This window comes from Sesamum indicum, linkage group LG3, assembly GCF_026168435.1.
Source record: "Sesamum indicum cultivar Baizhima isolate 11 linkage group LG3, ASM2616843v1, whole genome shotgun sequence".
In the NCBI taxonomy this organism is placed as follows: domain Eukaryota; kingdom Viridiplantae; phylum Streptophyta; class Magnoliopsida; order Lamiales; family Pedaliaceae; genus Sesamum; species Sesamum indicum.
In genome coordinates, this window is record NC_142659.1 from 1,876,894 (window position 1) to 1,897,430 (window position 20,537).

The 20,537-nt window shown below is 35.5% G+C and overlaps 3 protein-coding genes across 3 annotated transcripts; all 3 read left to right on the forward strand.

Annotated features, from left to right (window-relative positions):
• The first annotated feature begins 278 nt into the window (after window positions 1–278).
• Window positions 279–9,275, forward strand: LOC105156993 (uncharacterized). Its single transcript, XM_011073277.3, has 8 exons — window positions 279–2,876; window positions 3,286–3,421; window positions 3,547–3,629; window positions 4,515–4,750; window positions 5,918–6,004; window positions 7,157–7,256; window positions 7,396–7,588; window positions 7,716–9,275. The coding sequence occupies exons 1-8, from the start codon at window positions 690–692 to the stop codon at window positions 8,825–8,827; spliced, it is 4,134 nt and encodes a 1,377-aa protein (XP_011071579.1). The 5' UTR covers window positions 279–689; the 3' UTR covers window positions 8,828–9,275.
• Window positions 9,276–10,731: 1,456 nt separating this feature from the next.
• On the forward strand, window positions 10,732–13,843 carry LOC105156994 (imidazoleglycerol-phosphate dehydratase, chloroplastic). The gene is made up of 8 exons (XM_011073278.3): window positions 10,732–10,958; window positions 11,063–11,187; window positions 11,453–11,557; window positions 12,041–12,133; window positions 12,813–12,887; window positions 13,101–13,163; window positions 13,268–13,377; window positions 13,455–13,843. The coding sequence occupies exons 1-8, from the start codon at window positions 10,844–10,846 to the stop codon at window positions 13,465–13,467; spliced, it is 699 nt and encodes a 232-aa protein (XP_011071580.1). The 5' UTR covers window positions 10,732–10,843; the 3' UTR covers window positions 13,468–13,843.
• Window positions 13,844–15,934: 2,091 nt separating this feature from the next.
• Window positions 15,935–20,226, forward strand: LOC105156995 (imidazoleglycerol-phosphate dehydratase, chloroplastic). Its single transcript, XM_011073279.3, has 9 exons — window positions 15,935–16,112; window positions 16,219–16,343; window positions 17,133–17,231; window positions 17,722–17,814; window positions 18,361–18,435; window positions 18,647–18,709; window positions 19,180–19,289; window positions 19,478–19,538; window positions 19,912–20,226. The coding sequence occupies exons 1-8, from the start codon at window positions 16,013–16,015 to the stop codon at window positions 19,503–19,505; spliced, it is 693 nt and encodes a 230-aa protein (XP_011071581.1). The 5' UTR covers window positions 15,935–16,012; the 3' UTR covers window positions 19,506–19,538; window positions 19,912–20,226.
• The last annotated feature ends 311 nt before the right edge of the window (window positions 20,227–20,537 follow it).

Below are 20,537 nucleotides of genomic sequence, written 5' to 3' on the forward strand. Positions count from 1 at the left end.
TATTAAAAGTTTAACAATTATTTTAAATTTTAATTATATTACTTACAAAATTATTCTTACTAACATTTAACAAGTTTCATAATTTTTATTAAATTCAAATATTTCTTAGAATAAATTATAACATTTTATACACTCTGATTATGAATTTACAAGATTATTTTAGCTAAACAGTCCGTTACTTAATTTCCAGCTTAATTATCATTAATCTGCTTAAACCATTCTGTAATCGAAGTATTAAAGAGAGCATCAGATTGCAAATTTTTCTTTTATTTTCTTCACTTTTTCATATTATTTTTTTGGTTTGGTGAATAATAATAAAGAAAGAAGAATAAAACAGGACTCTTGTGTGTGTGTATATATGCGGAAGGAAAACCGATTGCAATTCTCTAAGCGGCTCTGTGTTTTTCTTTCCTTCTTTGCCGGAAAACTGCAATTGATCCCCGATTGAGCAAGTACTTCGTGGGTTTCCGGCGAGGTAATACGAATTGCTTAATTTTCGTTAATTATCGACTGTTATTGAGAATTCTTGGTGGGTTTTGAGTTTTGCGTCAGATCTGTTGATGCTGGGCTGCAGAATTGGGAACCGCTTTTCGAGGTATTTGTTCTTTCGGTGATTTGGTGTTGAATTTGGGTTGAGTTTGGTGAGAATTGGATTGGAATTCAAGTGGGGTTTCTTATGTAGTCGATGCATGAAAATGGAAGGGAGTGTAAGATCAGGAGGGGTGTTGAAGAAGAAGAGTTCGTCCGGGTGTTTGATTATCAAGAACAAAGGTGGGATTAAGAATTCAGGAGAAGGGTTGGGGGGTTTTAGTGATAATAGTAAGGAAAAGAAGAGGGCGAGAGTAGTTGCAAGTAGTTCGAGTTCGAGCGATGAGGATGAGTCCTTGGAGTTTATGAGAAGAAAAGTGCATGAGAAGAGATTGAAAAATGGCTCAATGGGGTACAAGGGAGATGAGCTTGAGAACAGGGAGTGTGATAGGGACAATGTTGGGGCTGAGATTAGTGGTGAGAGGAAGAGGAGTAGGTTGGATTTGTTTGAGTTTGACGAATATGATGAATTTGATGGGAAAAAGTTGAGGAATGAGTATTTGGAGGATAGGCCTAAGGGGCGTAGTGGCAGTGGCAATATGAAGGAATTTGGTGTTGGTTCGTCAAATAGGGACTCGATGGTGCATAAACGGAAGGGAACTTCATATTTTGATGGTTCCAATTGTGGGAGGAGTAAGGGGTTAGAGCACCGTGGTGTGAGGAATAAGGGATTTGAGTTGGATGAGGATGAAGCACACATGCCGATTTCATTGTTAAGGTTGAAGTATCAGGAGACGGCTAATGAGCCAATCAGGTTGCAAGGGAAGAATGGAGTGCTGAAGGTTATGGTAAACAAGAAGAAGAAAATGGATTTTCCATCTCAGCCTAAGAATTATGATCAGAGGGACTCTAAAGAAAGAAAGGCTTCCAGGACCGATGATGGTGTCAAGAAGGAAATGTTGGCACAGTCACCAATTTATCCGGTTTCAAAGTCACCTGAAACACGAAGTTTGTTAGCCAACAAGGAAAAAAATGTTGAGAAGGAGAAAAGGGAGAGTAAACTGGAAAAGGTAAAACCGATTTTGAATAAAGGCAGCAAGGGCAGAGATTCACAAATTGATGGAACTGATAGAGTGTTCAAGTTGGCAACGCCAGGTCCACATGCTTGTGGCTCAAGGAAAGGGATAACAATGGAGGAAGAAAAATCTCTGCCTCCTGAAAATATTACTCCTGTTAAAGGCAAGGAAGGAAAAGAAGCAAAAGCTAAGCGTGGTGGGACTACTGAAAAGCAAATGTTGCGTGAGCAGATAAGAGGAATGTTAGTTGATGCAGGGTGGACTATAGATTATAGACCAAGACGAAACAGAGACTACTTAGATGCTGTTTACATTAACCCTAGTGGAACAGCCTACTGGTCAATTATTAAGGCTTATGATGCATTTAAAAAACAGTTAGAGGAAGACAATGCTAAAACTAAAGCAGATGTTGGCTCTCCCTCATTTGCTCCTCTGTCTGAAGATCTGATAAATAAACTTACGAGACAGACTAAAAAGAAAATTGAAGAAGAAATGAGAAGGAAGAGAAAAGAAGATGGCATTGCTAAGACTGCAAAGGGGCTTACTGTAAGAGAGGTTGTAGATACCTCAGATAGTGATCAAAATGATGAGCGGCTCAGTTCTTATATGAAGCAGAATCATAAATCGAGGAGAGGAAAAATGTCTAAAGTGGATCATGATAGTGATGATGATTTAAGTGATAAGTCTCCCAAAAGGAAGCCTGTGAAAGTAAGAGTTTCAAAACCTTCTACTGTCTCCAAGTCTAGTGTCGTACAGGGAAGAACAAGTAAAGTAATTGGGAGATGCACCCTTTTGGTCCGTGGTTCTGAGAAAGGGGAAAATTCAGACTCTGATGGATATGTTCCATATAGTGGAAAAAGAACGGTGCTGGCCTGGCTGATTGACTCTGGGGCAGCACAGTTAAGCGAAAAAGTGCAGTATATGAACCGCAGGAGAACTCGGGTAATGTTAGAAGGGTGGATCACTAGAGATGGGATCCATTGTGGTTGCTGCAGTAAAATCCTTACTGTTTCAAAGTTTGAGCTGCATGCTGGCAGTAAGTTGCGTCAGCCATTCCAAAATATATTTTTGGAGTCAGGTCCATCCCTTCTGCAGTGCCAAATTGATGCCTGGAATAATCAAGAGGAATTGATGCGCCAAGATTTCCATACTGTTGATGTTGATGGCGATGATCCAGATGATGATACTTGTGGTATTTGTGGTGATGGAGGTGATTTAATCTGTTGTGATAGTTGTCCCTCGACTTTCCATCAAATCTGTTTAGATATACAGGTACTGATTAGATGGACCTGGGCACAACTACTGTGTATTTGTTTGTGTTTATTTCATTATTTGCATGGATTTCACATGGATTATTTTCCCTTCTTAATCTACAAAATTATATTTGTCAATCCTCGTGGTTCTGACATGTGTAGTTACTAATATAATTATTTCATTTTTACTTTGCAAGCATGTTGTACTCGTAGTAGTATCTTTTTCGGGGGCGTGTGAGCATTTAAACCCAGTAAATTTTTCAATTGATACTGTTACTTTTCTTAGGGAGAAGTTCTTTTTATACTTTATCATTCCTAGGTATTATGGCATGGGACCCATGCTCAGTTAATCGGGTTTTTCCCATTAATTGTATGTTACATTTGTTTTCTTGGTAGTAGAGGTTCTTATCTCCTTTCTCTCATTGCAGGTTCTTCCTTCAGGCGATTGGCACTGTCCAAATTGTACATGCAAATTTTGTGGATATGCCCAGGCAAATGCTGCTGAAGAAAATGATAATGCTGATGGTGATGAACTTAACAGATGCAGCTTCTGTGAGAAAAAATGTAATTGTTTTTGTTGTTGGAGTTCTATGTGCAGCTTCATGTCTCCTTTTCTCTCTCTGACATACTCTCTCACTAAACACATAAATATTTTGTTTTTAATTAATTATGCTGGAAATTTTTTATAGACCACGCATCATGCAGTGATGGAGTTCATGCTCTGCCTATGAGTTCAGGTGGTGCATCTTTCTGCGGGCTGAAGTGCCGAGAGGTATTATGTTTCCTTCTCGGGATGAATAGCTAGAATCATGACAAAGTTTATTATGTTGATGTTACTGCATCATTCTCAAAACCTTGCCTAAATAAGCAAATAAGAAACAGTTAAATGTGGAAGATACAGTGTTTTGTCTGTTGGTATCATGCAAGTGAAAAGATACTGGTGTATGCAAAGATAAATTTCTGTTAACCATTCTTAGGATGGGATAATGGTGTTTGCAGTTATCCACAGTTTTCTTTCCCTTACTTCATATAGCCTAGATTATTGGATTTGGTCTCCTATGTTGTTATTGAGGATTTGGGAGAAGAGAATTCTCGTTGTTTCTTTTCCATTATATCTGAATGATTCTTCTATATGTGGTTTTTGAATTAGTGATTCATCTCCCATCGAGCTTTGGTGCCTAAAATTTTCAGTTGAATATATCTCTTTCTCTAATTGATCAGAGTTTTATGCACCCAAGCTTTTGTTGCTTTCTTATTTTTGTTTCCACTTAAATGGCTGCTAGCTAGGGGCTGTTTTTACCTCTTAAAACCTTTGTGAGAAAGTGTCATCCTGATCTATATATAGCCTCTGATCTCTCTGCCTAGCCTAAACAATTGACTACAGGTTGTTAGTACTAATAAATTTGAAAGGGTCTTTTGCGTCAACTTCTCTATTTATTTATTTATTCTTTTAATTGCAAAATACAAGATGATATTCATTGACCAATGCTCAAGATCTTCAATTGTAAGTAAACTCTACTTGTGCCTGCATCCTGGTGCACTTCACTGTATATTGTGGGATATAGTGTTGATTTTGCAATTTCTATGTTGATATACCCTATTGAATCAATGGCTCAGTTTAGCATAATTTTTCTTGTACTTGTTTTTGGTTCTACAGCTGCATGATCATTTTCAGAAGATTCTCGGAGTCAAACACGAACTGGAAACAGGACTTTCGTGGTCTCTTATTCAGAGAACAGATGTGTCTGATGAGTCACAACGTAGTTTTTCTCAAAGGGTGGAGTGTAACTCTAAGCTCGCTGTTGCATTGTCCGTTATGGATGAATGTTTTTTGCCTATCATTGATAGGAGAAGTGGGATAAATATTATACATAATGTTGCCTATAACTGTGGGTAAGCTGTTCTTGACCATGCTAATGCATCCATTATGCGACTTTCTTCACCCTCCTCCACTATTACACCCTGATCTTAGTTTATATTACTTGGCTTAGCAGATTGCGTTCTTGTAGTGTGTATACAAATCTTGTATGTATCATGATCCTTGGGGAGTCCATAAATTTCTTTGTATTTGCTAGTTGTGGATGGTCTTGTTAGATTCAGTGCCCAAAACAGGGTTGATCTCCTCGTAATCTTCTTCTGAATTTTAGTTTACTTTTGCTTACTTCTCATCGAATTAACTATAACTTAAACTGAGGTTATCAAAAGAACTGCTTTGCTTAGAGTTACCATTTGCAAGCCTAATAGCAGGTCTTATGATGTTTCTGTTTGTAATTGGTTTGTTATGGTAGTACTCTATATTTAAAGTCCCATTTGATCATATTTCACTTGCCTTATAAATACCGAGAGTAGTGTCGCCGCACCCCTCTCTTTTCCTTCAGATGACTTCTAGTTCTTTTTACCATGCAGTAAATAAATCTTGCTTCTTTTACCCCCTATGATGCACACCCCTTATGAAGCAGGGACACAAACACGAATGTCCTAAAAGCTTTTAGGAGTCGGTATAGCTGGGACATGCTTTGGGTGTGACACATACAAAAACATAAAATATACACTATGTGCTCAGTAAAGGTAAAAGTACATTGAGAAAGACTTTCATCTTGGTTATGGTGTCTGGTATATGATAATTTGATTTGTAACAATGATATTGTTGGAAGTGAAAAGGTATAACCTTCAAAAGCTAGAGTTCAAAGGGGGAGACAGAGAAACGAACTTAGGTTGAATAATACTAGTTTTTCAAGTTAATTTCCTATTCTTTGAACAAAATTTATTAGCCTGATTATTGGTATTTATCTTCAAAAGAAACCACTCCGCATGTCTAAAATGTCTAGTACACACCAACAGCTGAGTCAGTGTCATGTCTGTTCCAGGCAGTGTCAGAGCCATACTAGGTGATTTTTCAGAGTGTGGGTGGTGCATACATCTGCCCCCTATCCTGAATATCATTTTCCACTCTCGTTTCCTCTCTCTCTCTCTCTAGCAACGGTGCACACAGACAAAATATTCAATTTCACCGTCCATAGAAACAGATTTACTGATGATTATTTTTCTTTCATCATGCAGATCAAATTTCAACCGGCTGAATTTTCGTGGATTTTATACAGCAATTCTGGAGAGGTCTGATGAAATAATATCTGCAGCGGCTATCAGGTATAGAATGACTTCACATAGGTTGGTCTGCGTCTTGTAGTAATAATCGAAGCACATCCTATGTCTGGTAATCTTAATAGCTCTGTAGACGGATGATCTGGTTCTCTGCAAAGCAAGTCTGTTGATGTTTATTGTTTGATTTTACTCCTAATCTTTTGATAATGAGTTTGATCCAACCCACCAATAAAAGGCGTTACTTCCTCTTTTTTCTTTTTTTTTTTTTTTTTTGAAAGGGCGTTACTTCCATTATCAGCAATTGATTTGAAGCATAGTGTGTTTTTCTCTTTGAGAGTGAGGATTCTTAACCAAGAGCCAAAAAATGTGGTTGGGTGGGGGTTCAATGACCCAAAACTTCTATTTTTCTAGGAATTTGATCCTACCCTCTTACCCCAAATTGGGTGTTGAGTTAGATTGAGAAATATGTTCACATATGGCAGCTTTCATTCTATTGTTTTCATACTGTCAAATCCGACACACCTTGTGTACAATGTACCAATTTCCGTGCAACTTTAGCTCCAAGTAGTGGCTGTGAAATTAATTTCTTTGATAAAAGAACAGTAACAGAGAAACACAATCCTTTAGTTATCTCTTCGCTCAAAAGATGCAGACTTTTGTTTAACACCATCAAGTTTAGGGCCTTTTCATTTGTTCGGACTATTCATTCTTAATTGCATCTTATCAGTATATGGAATCCATTTTTAGCTTACATGTTACCTCTTTTTCTTTGGATAGTCCGACTAGTATTGTTTTGTTATATTTTGGGATAAATAACATTTTTCTATCCGAACTCTGCCCGTTTTATACTTTGCCATTGAAACTTTTTTTTGTATCAACTCCATCTCAACTTTATGAAATTTGCCCTTTGGCATATATGACCGCCTTTTTGTTAATTTTTTCTACCAAAAAACATCACATGTTTTGTATACGTTAAAAATATCACGTTACATAACCTTTAAATATCATATGCGCATTGCATGTGATGTTTTTTCGACAAAGAATTTGGTTGAAAAATAGTTACAAATGGCAAACTATAAAATTTTGTAAAGTTGAGATAAAGTTAACACAAAAAAAAAGTTTAGATGTCAAAGTGTAAAAATGGTCATAGTTCGGATGGCAAAATGTAATTGACCCTATATTTTGTTTCCTTTTCAGGCTTCATGGAACCCGTCTTGCTGAGATGCCATTTATTGGGACTCGTGAGATGTATAGGCGGCAAGGAATGTGCCGGCGTCTTTTGTCGGCAATCGAAACTGTAAGAATATTGGATTTGCCATTATATTCTAAACTTGATAAGTATGCATAACTTTTTCTTAAGCTGTGAAGTCTTGTCTGCTGAGTCCTGAATTCTTACTCCTGGGCTAGTGATTTAATATCTACTATTGTGATTCCAGGAACTTTGTTCTCTCAAGGTTGAACAATTGATTATTCCTGCCATATCAGAGCACATGAACACGTGGACTACAGTTTTTGGGTTTGATGAACTTGAGGATGTACATAAGAAAGAAATAAAGTCCATGAACATGTTGGTGTTTCCGGGGACAGATATGCTACAGAAGCAGTTAGTGAAGCCGGAAAATTCTGATGGTAAACCACATTGCCACGTGATATTTGTTAATTGAACTATTATACCCTGTCAAATAATCTGTTTTTCTTTTCTATTTCATCTAAACTATGCTATCTTTGCCTCTGACTATACCTTTATCAATTTCAGGCGACAAGATTTCTGATTCAACTAAGAATCAGCCTCAATCGCCAATTTCAATAAAAAACTCGCACTCTGATTCATCTTCAGAGCAGAACAGACAGGCAAATAACGACTCTGGATGCTGCGACGAGTTCAAGACTAACGATGAAGTTGGTGTTCTGTGTTCTGGTTCTCCAGCTCTTGCCACTCCTTCAAATGATAATACAACAGCTAGTCCTTCAGATACAACTGGTGAAGCTGATGCTCTTCTTGCCAGCCAGAGAGCTGTGGTCAAGCCTGAGGTGGAAAATGAGCGAAAAGAATCCTCTGCTAACTTGAAGTGCTTTCCTACACCTGCTGAAAGCAATAACGGTACCACCGACGTGGAACGTCAATTGCTAGATCCTCCTGCAAAGGATAAGGCTGACTCTGCAGAGGCTACCATAGGCAAAACATGCAAAACTGGAGCTCCTTGCCAGGAATCTGCAAATATTCAGGTCAATGCAGATTGCTCTGTGAATGTTTCTGAAGATAGTAACCCTGGCAACACAGCGAACAACGGTTCTGTTGAATCTCAGCCTGGTTTTGTTTGTGAAACATCTGAGAGTTCTATGGATAAATTCAATGGAGAACCCGACGTCACATCTTGTCAGACAACAGTTTCCAGTGAACATCTTAACCTGGGCCCAAGTGCACTTGTCATGAACAGTAAACTTCATTTATCCATGGAGCCTTCCCCTGATTCTGCTGCCACCCATGATGCTAGGGTGGATGGTGCCGATGATAATAGCAGATGTGATGGCAGAGCCTTGTGCCATACCCTCAAAGTTAGTGCTGCCCAGCTGACTCCTGGTCCTTCATCCGAAGTTTCTGCTAATGATTCTTCTCAAACAACCAACGAGAAACAAACTCTCGCCCTGATATCTGCTTCTTGTGATTTCCAAGAAAGTAGCATGACATGCAACACTCGTAACACTGAAACTGATAAACCTGATGGAGAACTCGAACCATCTCGTGGGTTTGTCCAAAAAGTTGCTTCTCCTATTTCCTCTTGTGATGCTTTGGCTGAGAATACGGCAACCACTGAGAACCATCAGAATCAAGTGACTGCTGATAGAAACGGAAATGCAGCAGCTTAGTGAAACTCAGTGACTGGGCTCATTCGGTTCAAATTTGACATTCCTATTCCAACATAATCTTCCATTCCCACAAGCGCTGCCAAAATTTGATCTCAAATAAGATGAAAGTTTGAAAGAAGAGGAGCTTCAACGGCAGCCTTATGGCTCAGGAAACAATTTCTTGCGGATTCTGCTGCCCTTTATGGTATATATGAGTAGCATTGGACTTGATACAATGTACATATGTAGATCATATTTTAGGGGACCTCGTTTTTGTTACAGCGTATGGGACGATGATAGATGTGAGTCTGCTGTATTTGAAGCAGGTGATTTTGGAATATGTTTATAATCCTGCTTTATCTTCTTTCTCTTTCATCTGTTATTATAGACTATAAGTAGCTGTTCCTGGGGGTTTACTGATTATAATTATTATTTCGAAATTGACAAATTCTTTCCTTTGAGTTTATAATTAGTAATGTTATGATATTTGACGCGATGCAGTTTTTTTTTTTTTCTTTTTTGGTAAACTACAACAATTTTTATGAAGTTTGTTTTAATTACAAATATCTCTGGTTGTTTGGAAAATTATAAATGAGCCCTCTTGAAATTTAAAAATACCTTAATAATTACTCTTTTGTAATAGTTTATTGTGTAGAGTGTCTGTTAGAATTTGTAATTTTTTAAACAATAAAACATATTTATAATCAGGCGAACTTCATAGAAGCTTAGTGTAATTTACCCTAGTGTTTTCTATTTTACAGAGTTGAACTGTTTTGTATCAAGAAGGTATTTAGATAAAGCTGTTTTTTCTATTTTACAGAGTTGAACTGTTTTGTATCAAGAAGGTATTTAGATAAAGCTGTTCAGAGCCATCATATACGTTTCGTATATTTATGAGATGTTTATGAAATTTATAAGACTTCGGATCATATTTTAAAAAATAATACTAAAAAATGTCTTATTATATAAGAAATATTATTTGAAAATTCTTAGATTAATTATAAATTTATAATATATATTATTGAATATTTTCTATATTTAAATTATGTTAATAAATACTTATTATTTATATACTTTAGCATACAGGTCGAAAATATAATATAAAATAATATATGATATATGCTATCCTATAATGCACAGATACGAACACGATACGATATGGACACAATGACATGGATATAAAATTTTCAGACGATAAAACACTAACACGAGTATATAATATATATTTTTAATTTCTCATAAAATTAAAGTATGCAATATCAACAATATCAAGATAAAATATAAAATAGGCAATTCCTAAATCTATATTTTTAACCAAATGTGGCTTAAAAAATATACATAATCAGTTTATTTTAAAAAAATATGCAATAAAAATATTTAATATTCAAATTAATTAAACCATTTTGACCATCTCCCAAATTTTTCGTAATTTGTTCTCAAAATTTTTAGTTGAGATGAGTGAGTTAATTCTTTTTTTTATTAGTCAAAATTCTTTTTTTTTTTAAAAAAAATAGCTCAAAACTTTTTGAAATTATAAAAAAAGTTAAAACATGCCGAAAATGTGTTTTTTGTTTTTTAATTTTCGGACAAGCAATCCGCGTGTCTGGCACGTATCCAAGGAGTGTCAGTGTCCGACACTGCATTGAGTAGTTTTTTGGAGTGTTCGTATATTATAGATGCTATCACCTAATATTTTATATTTATAGTAATATTAATAAAGATCTTAATATTTTGTCAAGAAAAAGAAGTCCATTCGCTACATGTTAAGAACATGTAATACCATGTTGTGGTAAGAGAAGAATTCCTAAGAATGTGTATATTTGGATTTCTGGCTTGAAGCTCATGGTGGGAAGAACGGCCCAATTGGTGACCGAGACGACAATATTAGGACAATGAGTCGGCCCATAAGGAAGTTGTTGGAGAGGGATAGCGCGATTTTTATCATAAATTGAACGTTTGTTCTTGAGTACAAAAGTTTTCACGCGTAGCAGGATCACTCCACGAAGCGAAGCGCCTCCAATCGCCGCCGTTACTCTAATGGACCCCTTCAATCCTTCAAGCTCATTCTTTCCGGCGTGGTCGCGTCGTTGTACCTCGCCAATTAATCTCTTGAGACCGCCTCCGGTGGACTGCGCGAACACTCTTGCCTTCGGTAACAACGGAGCTCCATTGATAACAACAGATCAGGGTTAACTTAGATTTATGTTCATATTTTTTGTTATTATGTTTTGTCCTTGATAGTTTCGAGTATTGCAGGGGCAAGAGTTGGAGAGGCGAAGATAATTACGGGAAAGACTAATGTATATGTGAAGATTAATCTGGATGGTCAGGCTGTCTCTGAAACGAATACCGGGATTCCTTTACTGGATCAGATGATAGATGTAAGTTTTTGTTTATATGAATATATTGTTTTTCCTGTCGTACAGCGGATGATTATTAGATCATAGAATATGCTGAAGTGGTTTCTCTTTGCTGATCCTTGTTGTCAGTTCAGTTGTAATATATAGCAATGGGCTAAAATCATGAATAAGTTGAATTTCAGCTCTTCCCGACTCTTAACTCATAACAGTTGTTTTCTTCCTCCTTTTTTGTTCATCCAAATCTGCTTGAGTGCTAAATGTGGGCTTTTTCTTGTATTTGTTTCAGCAACTTGCTTCACATGGGTTATTCGATGTGCATGTAAAGGCCCATCGGGATATTATTTCTGATGATTATCACAGAACTGAAGGCGTTGCCAATGCAATAGGGACTGTAAGTCTCGAAGGAACTTTTGATATTCTGTTAAATGTATAACCATTTGAAATATTTTTAATCTACCTTCTTTTTTCTATTGCTTCTTGTGTTGTTTTTCTGACATGTAAAATCCTTCTCCACTTGTTGGTTTTGATATCAGAGAGCTAGATTTATTACTATTGCCCTTTTAGCCGTGGACTTGGATTTTAATCATTTGGTGGAATTTGGAACTGGAAATCCTATTTGAATCTTCAATTAGAAGGCTTCATATCCACTCTCCCATACCATTACAACATGAGATAATTTAAGATTGATTTAATATCCATTCTAGGTTAAGTTCAGATAGGCTTTCCAAGGTCTAATGTCGAAATTGTGTTAGGTTGACTCCTAGAAACCCATAAAGCTTCTGTTTTTCATTGGCGCATAGTCATTCTGTGTTTACCTGCAAGTTTGTGGAGCGTTTGTGCTGAAATCACTGCATGACACTGATTGTTTGTGCAGGCTATGTTGCAAGCACTTGATGATAGGAAAGGAATAAGCCTCTACGGAGACTTCTCAGCTCCTCATGCTGAAGCACTCGTACAGGTTTCATTGGTATGTTGTTGCCCACATACTTGCATCTTTCGAAAAGCATCAATACACCGGATTATTTGTCTATCAGCAAGGGCAAAATATAACCTTCTATCTTTGACAGCACATTTTATTATCTCTGAGAAATCGATAAAAGACTGACAAAGAATGAAAGTGTGTTAATTAAAAGTATGTGTATGATGTAGTCTTTCTCTTCATGTTGTCCCTAAATTCTATGGCCAATTCTTGTTGTGTTATTTTGCTGAATGCTCTTCATGAGGAATAGGTATTAGAATCTAGAATCAGCAGTTCTAGATAGATCTGCCAGTTGGAGACAGAGAACTCTGGTGTAAGGATGACTTAACAAAATATTAGTTAGTTGTTTTGCTTAATGTCAGAGCACTTAATGTATTTCCAATCACAGTACAGGGTATATCATTCTGACTGGGGAAAAGGTATAATCTTCCATAACTATTGTGATTGTGCCTTGGAGTAATTTCAGTCTTTCTGTTATATGCTATAGCTTTCTAATGAATGAAAGTCTCAATCAGTTTTCACATGCACAGAAAGGAAGAACACTCATGTCCAATCCCGTGATTAGTTGGAATGACATTCTGTTCTGGTCTCTAACAAATTTATGTTGTTTCCATTTCATGAGAAATATCGGATTTGCCATAATTTCTTTTTGAAATTTCTACTGAAGGGTTTGTCTGGAAAGCCACATTTGAGTTATGGTTTGAACATACCAACAGAGAGAGTGGAAAATTATGACACACAGGTAAGCTTGTGCTCTTATTTGAACATACCAACAGAGAGAGTGGAAAATTATCACTGCTGTTGCTCAATTTGATCATGTTTTTGATACTGTACAATCCCCTGTTGGTTTGCATGAATCCAGTGTGGCCGCTATAATATAACTCTAGTCTTCTAGACTGAAATCCACTTGGGTATGTTGACTCTGCTCGTACTGTCGTACATTTGTTACTTTCAGCTGGTGGAGCACTTCTTTCAGTCGCTAGTCAATACCTCTGGGATGACATTGCACATACAACAGGTAAAAGTTTGCTCTCAGTTTTGTTATATACTGTTAAGATATAATAGAAGGGTAAATTCATTTTAATCCATGTTTTTGAAATTACTGGATTTTGAATGAAATAGCTTGCTGGGAGAAATTCTCGCCACATTATCGAGGCAACCTTCAAGGCTTTTGGAAGGGCTCTTAGGCAAGCAACAGAACGTGATCCTCGCCATGGTGGTGGTTGCCCAAGGTTTGTATTTGGTAGTGCCATATATATACTCATGTTAATTACGATGAAATCAACTTATTGTTTTGTATATTTTGCAGGTCAATGCATTAAGGTTTCCTTTGTCTCTTTCTCATCTTGTGCTGCTTTTCTCGTGTATTAAGTATTGTTTGTTGTGACATAAGCCAGACCAATCATCATATTAAGTACGATGTATGTTTAGATATTGGACATCGAGTGACTAGTGGTGAGAGAAGTAACACCCTTTCCTCGTATCTGTGAATTATGGACATTGTCATTTTACAGTTATAAGGTGTCAAAACTGATCCAGAGTTCGAGTTCATAACGTTCTCTCTTTGGCCTTAGAGAACGTTTTGAGTATGTTGTATTATGGGTGAGTTTGACCCCGTCTTAGAACAACGGATTGTAGAAGAAATTGATATCATAAAATTGTGTGGGGAAAAGGCTGCAAAATTTTAAGGTTTTTGTATTCAGGTTTTCATGCCTTTGAAATCACCATTGATCTAAAGTGATTATAGATTTAAGTAGTCAAACACCCTTTGAAACTCCTACTTATTGTATGGCTTAATCACGTTCTTCCTTAGCAAAGTTTACTTTCTTAACATCATCGTAGATCATGAGCTCAGCTTCTATGCTGCGCAACCAAGTCATTTGAAAGTTGAAACTAGCGTTGTTTGGTGGAGCTTATAAGCTTTTCAAAGCCGTCATTTCTTGATTATTAGATGTTTGAAAGCTATAAGTTTAAAAAATTTGATAAGCAAATTTTACATTATTTAGAGATCTTGTTAACTCTTCTTTAAAAAAAATCAACATCATCTATCTTTTTTTGAAATTTCTTATATGGTCCATAAGATTAATATTTTGTAAGACAATATCTTAACTATTTTGTTTGTATTCTCATTTCTATCCTTCACATAATTCTTTTTTTTTTTTAGGATTTTAAAGAATTTTATTTGCTATTTATTTTCCCTTCATCCGGAGAAAGAAAATGCATAATTTCTTTAAGAAATAAATTATTTTAGTTAAACAAAAATAGAAAAAATAAAATTTTTTGATATTATATTTGTCGAAAAAAATATACATTTAACATTTGTAAATTAAACGACTAAAATGGTCATTGCAATTAACAAAAAGAGTATCAATTATATATTTATGTTAATATTCGATTAGCATGAACGTACATGTATGTTATTTTGGTGCAAAAGTTTTGGTAATAATTACTCAATCTTTTTAATTTGGTATAATTACACTCCCCTTCTTTGGGGTTTGGTATAATTATATACATAAATTCCATGTGATTTAATTTCCGTCTAACAAATAAGCCTTTTCATTCGTGAAGATTTACCATATTTACTAATATTAACAAAAGAATTAGAATAAAATATACTTGCCCCGATTGACTTATTACTGATTTATTACAGGTCAAATAAATTTTTTTATGATTAAATTACCCTTATAAATTTTCACGCTTTAACGTATGTGAGGAGGTGTACTTCTACCGTTATAAGAGTAATTTAATCTGGAAAAAAATTATTTGACTTACAATTAGTCAGTAATAAGTCAATTGATGGTAACTATCAATATTCATTTGATTATTTTTTATTAATCTTAAATTCAGCGAATTCTAATTAATGGAGGGACTAATATATTAGATAGAAGCAAACCTCAGAGATGCTAGGTTATATTTTAAAATATATTATAAATAAGAGTAAAATATTCAAATCAATGCATTATATTAAAAAGAAAGAAATAAAAGAAAAAACCAATTTATTAGTTAATGTATAATTTTAAAAGTTGAATAAGTTAGTTATCTTATTAGTTGAATGGTACTTTTGACTTTACAAAAAATTGATGCGGCGGTATCATTAACCATCATATGTGAGTATGGAGGACCTTTTCTTTTTATATTAATTTTTTTGGTACCTATTTTCTTAACATGTGTGTTTTAGGTACATCGTGAAAACACAATGAGAAATGAAATTTACCTTAATATTTAATCAAACTAATATTGATGCGCATCACGGTCCAATAGCAACACAACGATCGAAAAATCTTCTTGATAAGCCTAAGATTATAAGAGGACTAACTTAAAAAAAAAAAGTTAGTATTCCAATAGTTAGGATGAACTTGATTAGTGAGATTTGTGATGAAATTATTTGTGTAGTTGAACGTGAAAACTGACACGAAATTAAATGAAGAGAGCGGAAAGATAGCAGGAATTCGTACAACCTTACTGTTCGAGAGATAAAATGTGCTTAAATTGCCCTGTTGACTTAGGCCATCATTATTTTGAATTATTAGTTGGGATATTTCACTTAATTACCTTTAATTTTTTGAATCGGCTCGATATTATAGCTAAAGCATACTGTAGTTGATTATGACTTGCAAATTTAAAATTAACCATACAACTCAAATCCCATCACACGCCAAGTAAAAGAGGCCTTAAATTTAAAACGGTTTATGGGCTTTGATATTTGGGAATAATCAGCCCAGCAGCCCAATGGGCTACTAATATGGTAACAATTGGACAATTACTTTGCACATAAATTTGTCAAATCCCCTAACCTCCGAGTCGAACATCCACCAATTCAGAATACCTAGTCTGTCATTCCCTCTTCTCCAGCGAATCGCCGCCGCTATGCATATCGACTGTCTACTTTTTCTCTTAATCAAAATGTTTTTGCCTCAGTTTGCCTTGCCGGTCCCTCCAATGGACTCCGGTAGCGCCCGTGCCCTCGGTAAAAGCGGTTCTCATCATAAGAACATCGTTGGATGAAATTGTTGAGAACTTAGTTTAATGTTTATAATATTTCTTATTATGCTCCATCTTGGATGGTTGTTCAGGGGGAAGAATTGGAGAGGCGGAGAGAGTTACGAGAGAGAAGATTGTAACTGTGAAGATTAATATGGATGGTCATGCCGTCGCCGAGATTAATACGGGAAATGCTTTTTTTGATTTCTTGTTGAATGTAAGTTCTTGTTGGCGTTTTTCTTTTTCATTTATATGGATATTATTGATTTATTTACCATGTCCTCGGCATTTATGTTGAATATAGAATTTGTACAATTGGAAGTAGTCCGGAAGCCAGAAAATAGCTCAGCCCAGTCAAAATATCAGGCGAATAAAAGTATTATGTTCTTCAAAAAGTTTAAATTAATATAAATCACTACAAATTGAAAATAATGTACAATCTGATGGTGTGTGCATTATAAAAAAAATAAAAAGGATAAGTCATCCTGCTGCTGAGAATAATACGACGATTGCTATTCTTGATCACTTGTTGGAAGTAAGTTTTTTGTTCGTGTTTTCTTATGTCATAGGAATAGTGTAGGAGAAATTGTTTCACTGAACTTATAAGCTTGAGTGCTTGCGTGGATGTTCTTTATTTATCCCATTGTTAGTTCTGTAATGAAATATAAGCTTGGGAAAGTAGTTTTGCTTCAGCTCACTCTATGTTCCTAACTGATAAGAGTTGTTTCATTCCTCTCTTAATCAGGAAGAGAAGTGCAACTTAAGCTCCTTTGATTTTTAACTGATAAGAGTTGTTTGTTTCCTCTTTGTTTGTTCATGCAAAAAGCAAAAGAAGAATCCTTTTTAGGCCAATCCAACATAAATCTGATTCTGTTTATTCCTGTAGTTATCATGTAAAGACAGGGCATATTATTCTATCTGCAATAAGTTTGACATGGTATTGCTATTTATGTGGTCATCTAATATACTTGCATGCAAATTTGGCCTTTTTCTTGTACTTGTTCAGCGACTTGCTTCAGATGGATTATTTGATGTGCATGTGAAAATCACCGGTGATTGTGATGATTATCACACAACTAAAGATGTTGGCGTAGCAATTGGAACTGTAAGTCTACAAGTATCATTTTGGTATTATGTTCTATGTACCATATGAATTTCTGAAATATATTTTAGATTGCCTACTTTTCTCTGTTGCTTCTTATTCAATTTGAACTATTTAGAATCTCCTCTCTTGTTGTGAATTTTGCATATTTTGGGCTTGAAATTTTGCAGCATCTAGATTATTGCTATTACTCTTTTAACCAGACATGAGTTTGGAGCATTTTGTTGGAATCATTTTGAAATGTTCAACAAGAGTCTTTCATGTATTGTTTCAAAGTGTAACAGCATGATATAATTTGTATCCTCTTCAAATAAAATTGATCTATTACTGATTCTAAGTTTAGATAGGCTTTTCAAGGTCTGGTGTCCAAAGTGGGTTAATTGACTCCTAGAGACCTATATAGATTCCGTTTTTTATTGGCACATACCATTTACCTGCAACTTTGTGGTGGTTTATGCTAGTTACAACTCAATGACACTGATTCTTCATGCAGGCCTTGAAGCAAGCACTTGGTGATAGGATAGGAATAAACCAACTTGGATGCTTCTCAGCTGCTCTTGGTGATGCACTTGTACTTGTTTCATTGGTATGATGCTGCCTGTAAATTTACCAGGTGGAAAGCCATTATTCACCTGTAAGGATGACTTAACAGAATACTAGCTAGTTGTTTTGCTCAGTCTCAGAGCACATAGTGTATGTTATTCGATCATGGTACTGGAGCCCTCATTTGGAACAAATTGATAGATGACGGACCTTTATTTGTTGAGAAATGTAGGTTTTTCAACCATAGTACACAAGAACATCCTTTAGGGGTTCGTGACATGTTTTAAGGTGTCCTCGCTGAAATTAGAAACTAATGAAGGTAGATCATTGTGAGTGGAGAACAGTTATAATGTTCCTTACCTAGTATGACTTTATTTTGGAGAAAATTTTAATCGTTGTGCGATATGCTTATAGCTACTAAAGATTGAAGGTCTCCGGTTAGTTTCCGCTGAAAGGCAGAACTATTATCTTGAATACTGTGATTAGCTGGAATGAAATTCTGTTGTGGTCTATGATTGCGTTTGTTGTTTTCCCTTTCATGAGAAATATTGAAATTTTGCAATATTTTATCATTCAATCTCTATTGAAGGATTTATCTGGAAGGCCACATTTGAGTTATGATTTGCGAATACCAAGAGAAACAGTTGGAACTTACGACCCACAGGTATTCTGCTCTCCTATTTGTTTGACATTCATTAGTCCTGTTCAAGTTACGCTAACGTTGTTCATGTTTCCCAATTTGATCATTTGTTTAATATTGTACAACCTCCCTTTACTTCACCTGGAATCCAGTGTGGCTCCCATATTTTAGCTTCAGTGTGTTTGCTAATGTTAACTCTTTTTGGTTGACTCTAACTTGTACATGTTGCTTTCAGCTTGTGGAGCACTTCTTTGCGTCCTTAGTCGATGCCTTTGGAATGACACTACACATACGACAGGTAAATTTTTGCTCTTGAGGTCATACATGTATTATTAACAATAGCTAGTGTGAGATGTATATTTGTTAACTGGCAATTGCTTTTTATGCATTTTACAACAAGCTTGTTGAGAATTGAATGTAATGAAGTTAGTTCCGTATGTTTACCATATTGACTGTTGCATAGGACATTGACTAGACCATCTTGTAGAAAACTACTGAATTGGAGAAATATGCTGCTATCATGCATGCTTATTTCATCCTTGTGTTTGTTTCAAGCCTACAACAATCATTTTCCATTAATTTTGATCTTAGGGATTATTGTGCAGCGGGTTATTGTATCAATTACCCCCTTGCACACAAAAATACATCAAACACCTTCTACACTCCAAAGCCCAACATAAAGTGACAAAACAAATTCTTTGAATCTTAGTAATTGTTAAATTGGTTTCGGTCCATATTTCTGAATTGCTGGATTTTGAATGTAATTAGTTTGCTGGGAGGAATTCCGACCACATCCTAGAGGCAACCTTCAAGGCTTTTGCAAGGGCTCTTAGGCAAGCAACGGAATATGATGCTCGCCGCCATGACAGTGTGCCAAGGTTTTCATTTGGCTCCCTTGTTCAAACTTTTAAGTCATCTTATAGCCTCCTATAGTCAGTCTAATGGTGATTAAGCATTGCTGGGTTTTTTAATACTGGCCAAACGCTGTTTGCATTGAACAAAGCCCAATGTTCATTTCTGAACATAGTTCTATATGATGAAATCAGTATCGCATTTTCTGTTGCAGCTTGGAAGGTGTCTACCAACTTTCTTGACACTTCACTAACTGTGCTGAAAGTTGGATACCTGTAAGTATATATGTTCACATCCCGATCCCTCATTTTTGGTCCAATAGGACTGGGAGTTTGCACTTTTAGTCTCTTACTTTATGGGGTTAATATTTTTGGTCTGGTACCGACAATATGTTGGGTGCCATAGGATTGAAACGCATTGAAGATGTGGTCCTATGCACTAATCCTGTGGGACAGTCTTTGGGACAGCCTCTGCAATGTTTTCTTAATGCTGTGAGACCAAATATGTTTGTTCCGCAAAAGTGCGAGACTAGAAGTACAAACCTCTTTATCCTATGGGATTAAAAGTGTAATTTTACCCTTTTCTTTTTTTTTTCTGAGAAAGGAAATTGCAATAAGGTATACCTCATCTCTAGTTCATCTTTTGCAGCTTTTATCATGGAGCGAATGAAGCACGTTTGTTTGTAAAGCAAGCCAGACCCTCATATTCATAGCATAGTTTCGGCATCTGGTGACCAGTTGGGGAACATACATCCTCTTCCTCTATAATGTGGATCATGGGAATTTGCATTTTACTGTTAAAAGGTGTTAGAATCTGATTTTGATAGTTTTCCACCTTTAACGACTGCAAGTTAATAAGGTTTCTCGGATTCTTTACTTCAATGTTTGTGTGTAATCTAAAATTTTATTATATCCGTTTAATTATAAATGAAAAAGAAAAAAAAATTGAGTTGTTTTACTGTAACAGATGAATAGATTTACCAAAACTACTAAAATATTGTAGCTTTAAATATGTATTAATAGAATTATTTATAGAATCAATTCATTTAATAGGATATTTTTTAATTAGAAAAGAAGTTCGAGGGTTTTAACCAATTAGATAATACTAGAGCACATTGGACGTGTGGGTATAATTTAATTCTTAATTATATTTATTTAATTGAGTAAAAAAATATAGAAAATATAAGAATTAATAATTGATTAAAATTTATTACATAAATCAACTGTATATGTGGACGAATGAAAAATTGTTAATTGAATTAATTAATAAACAAA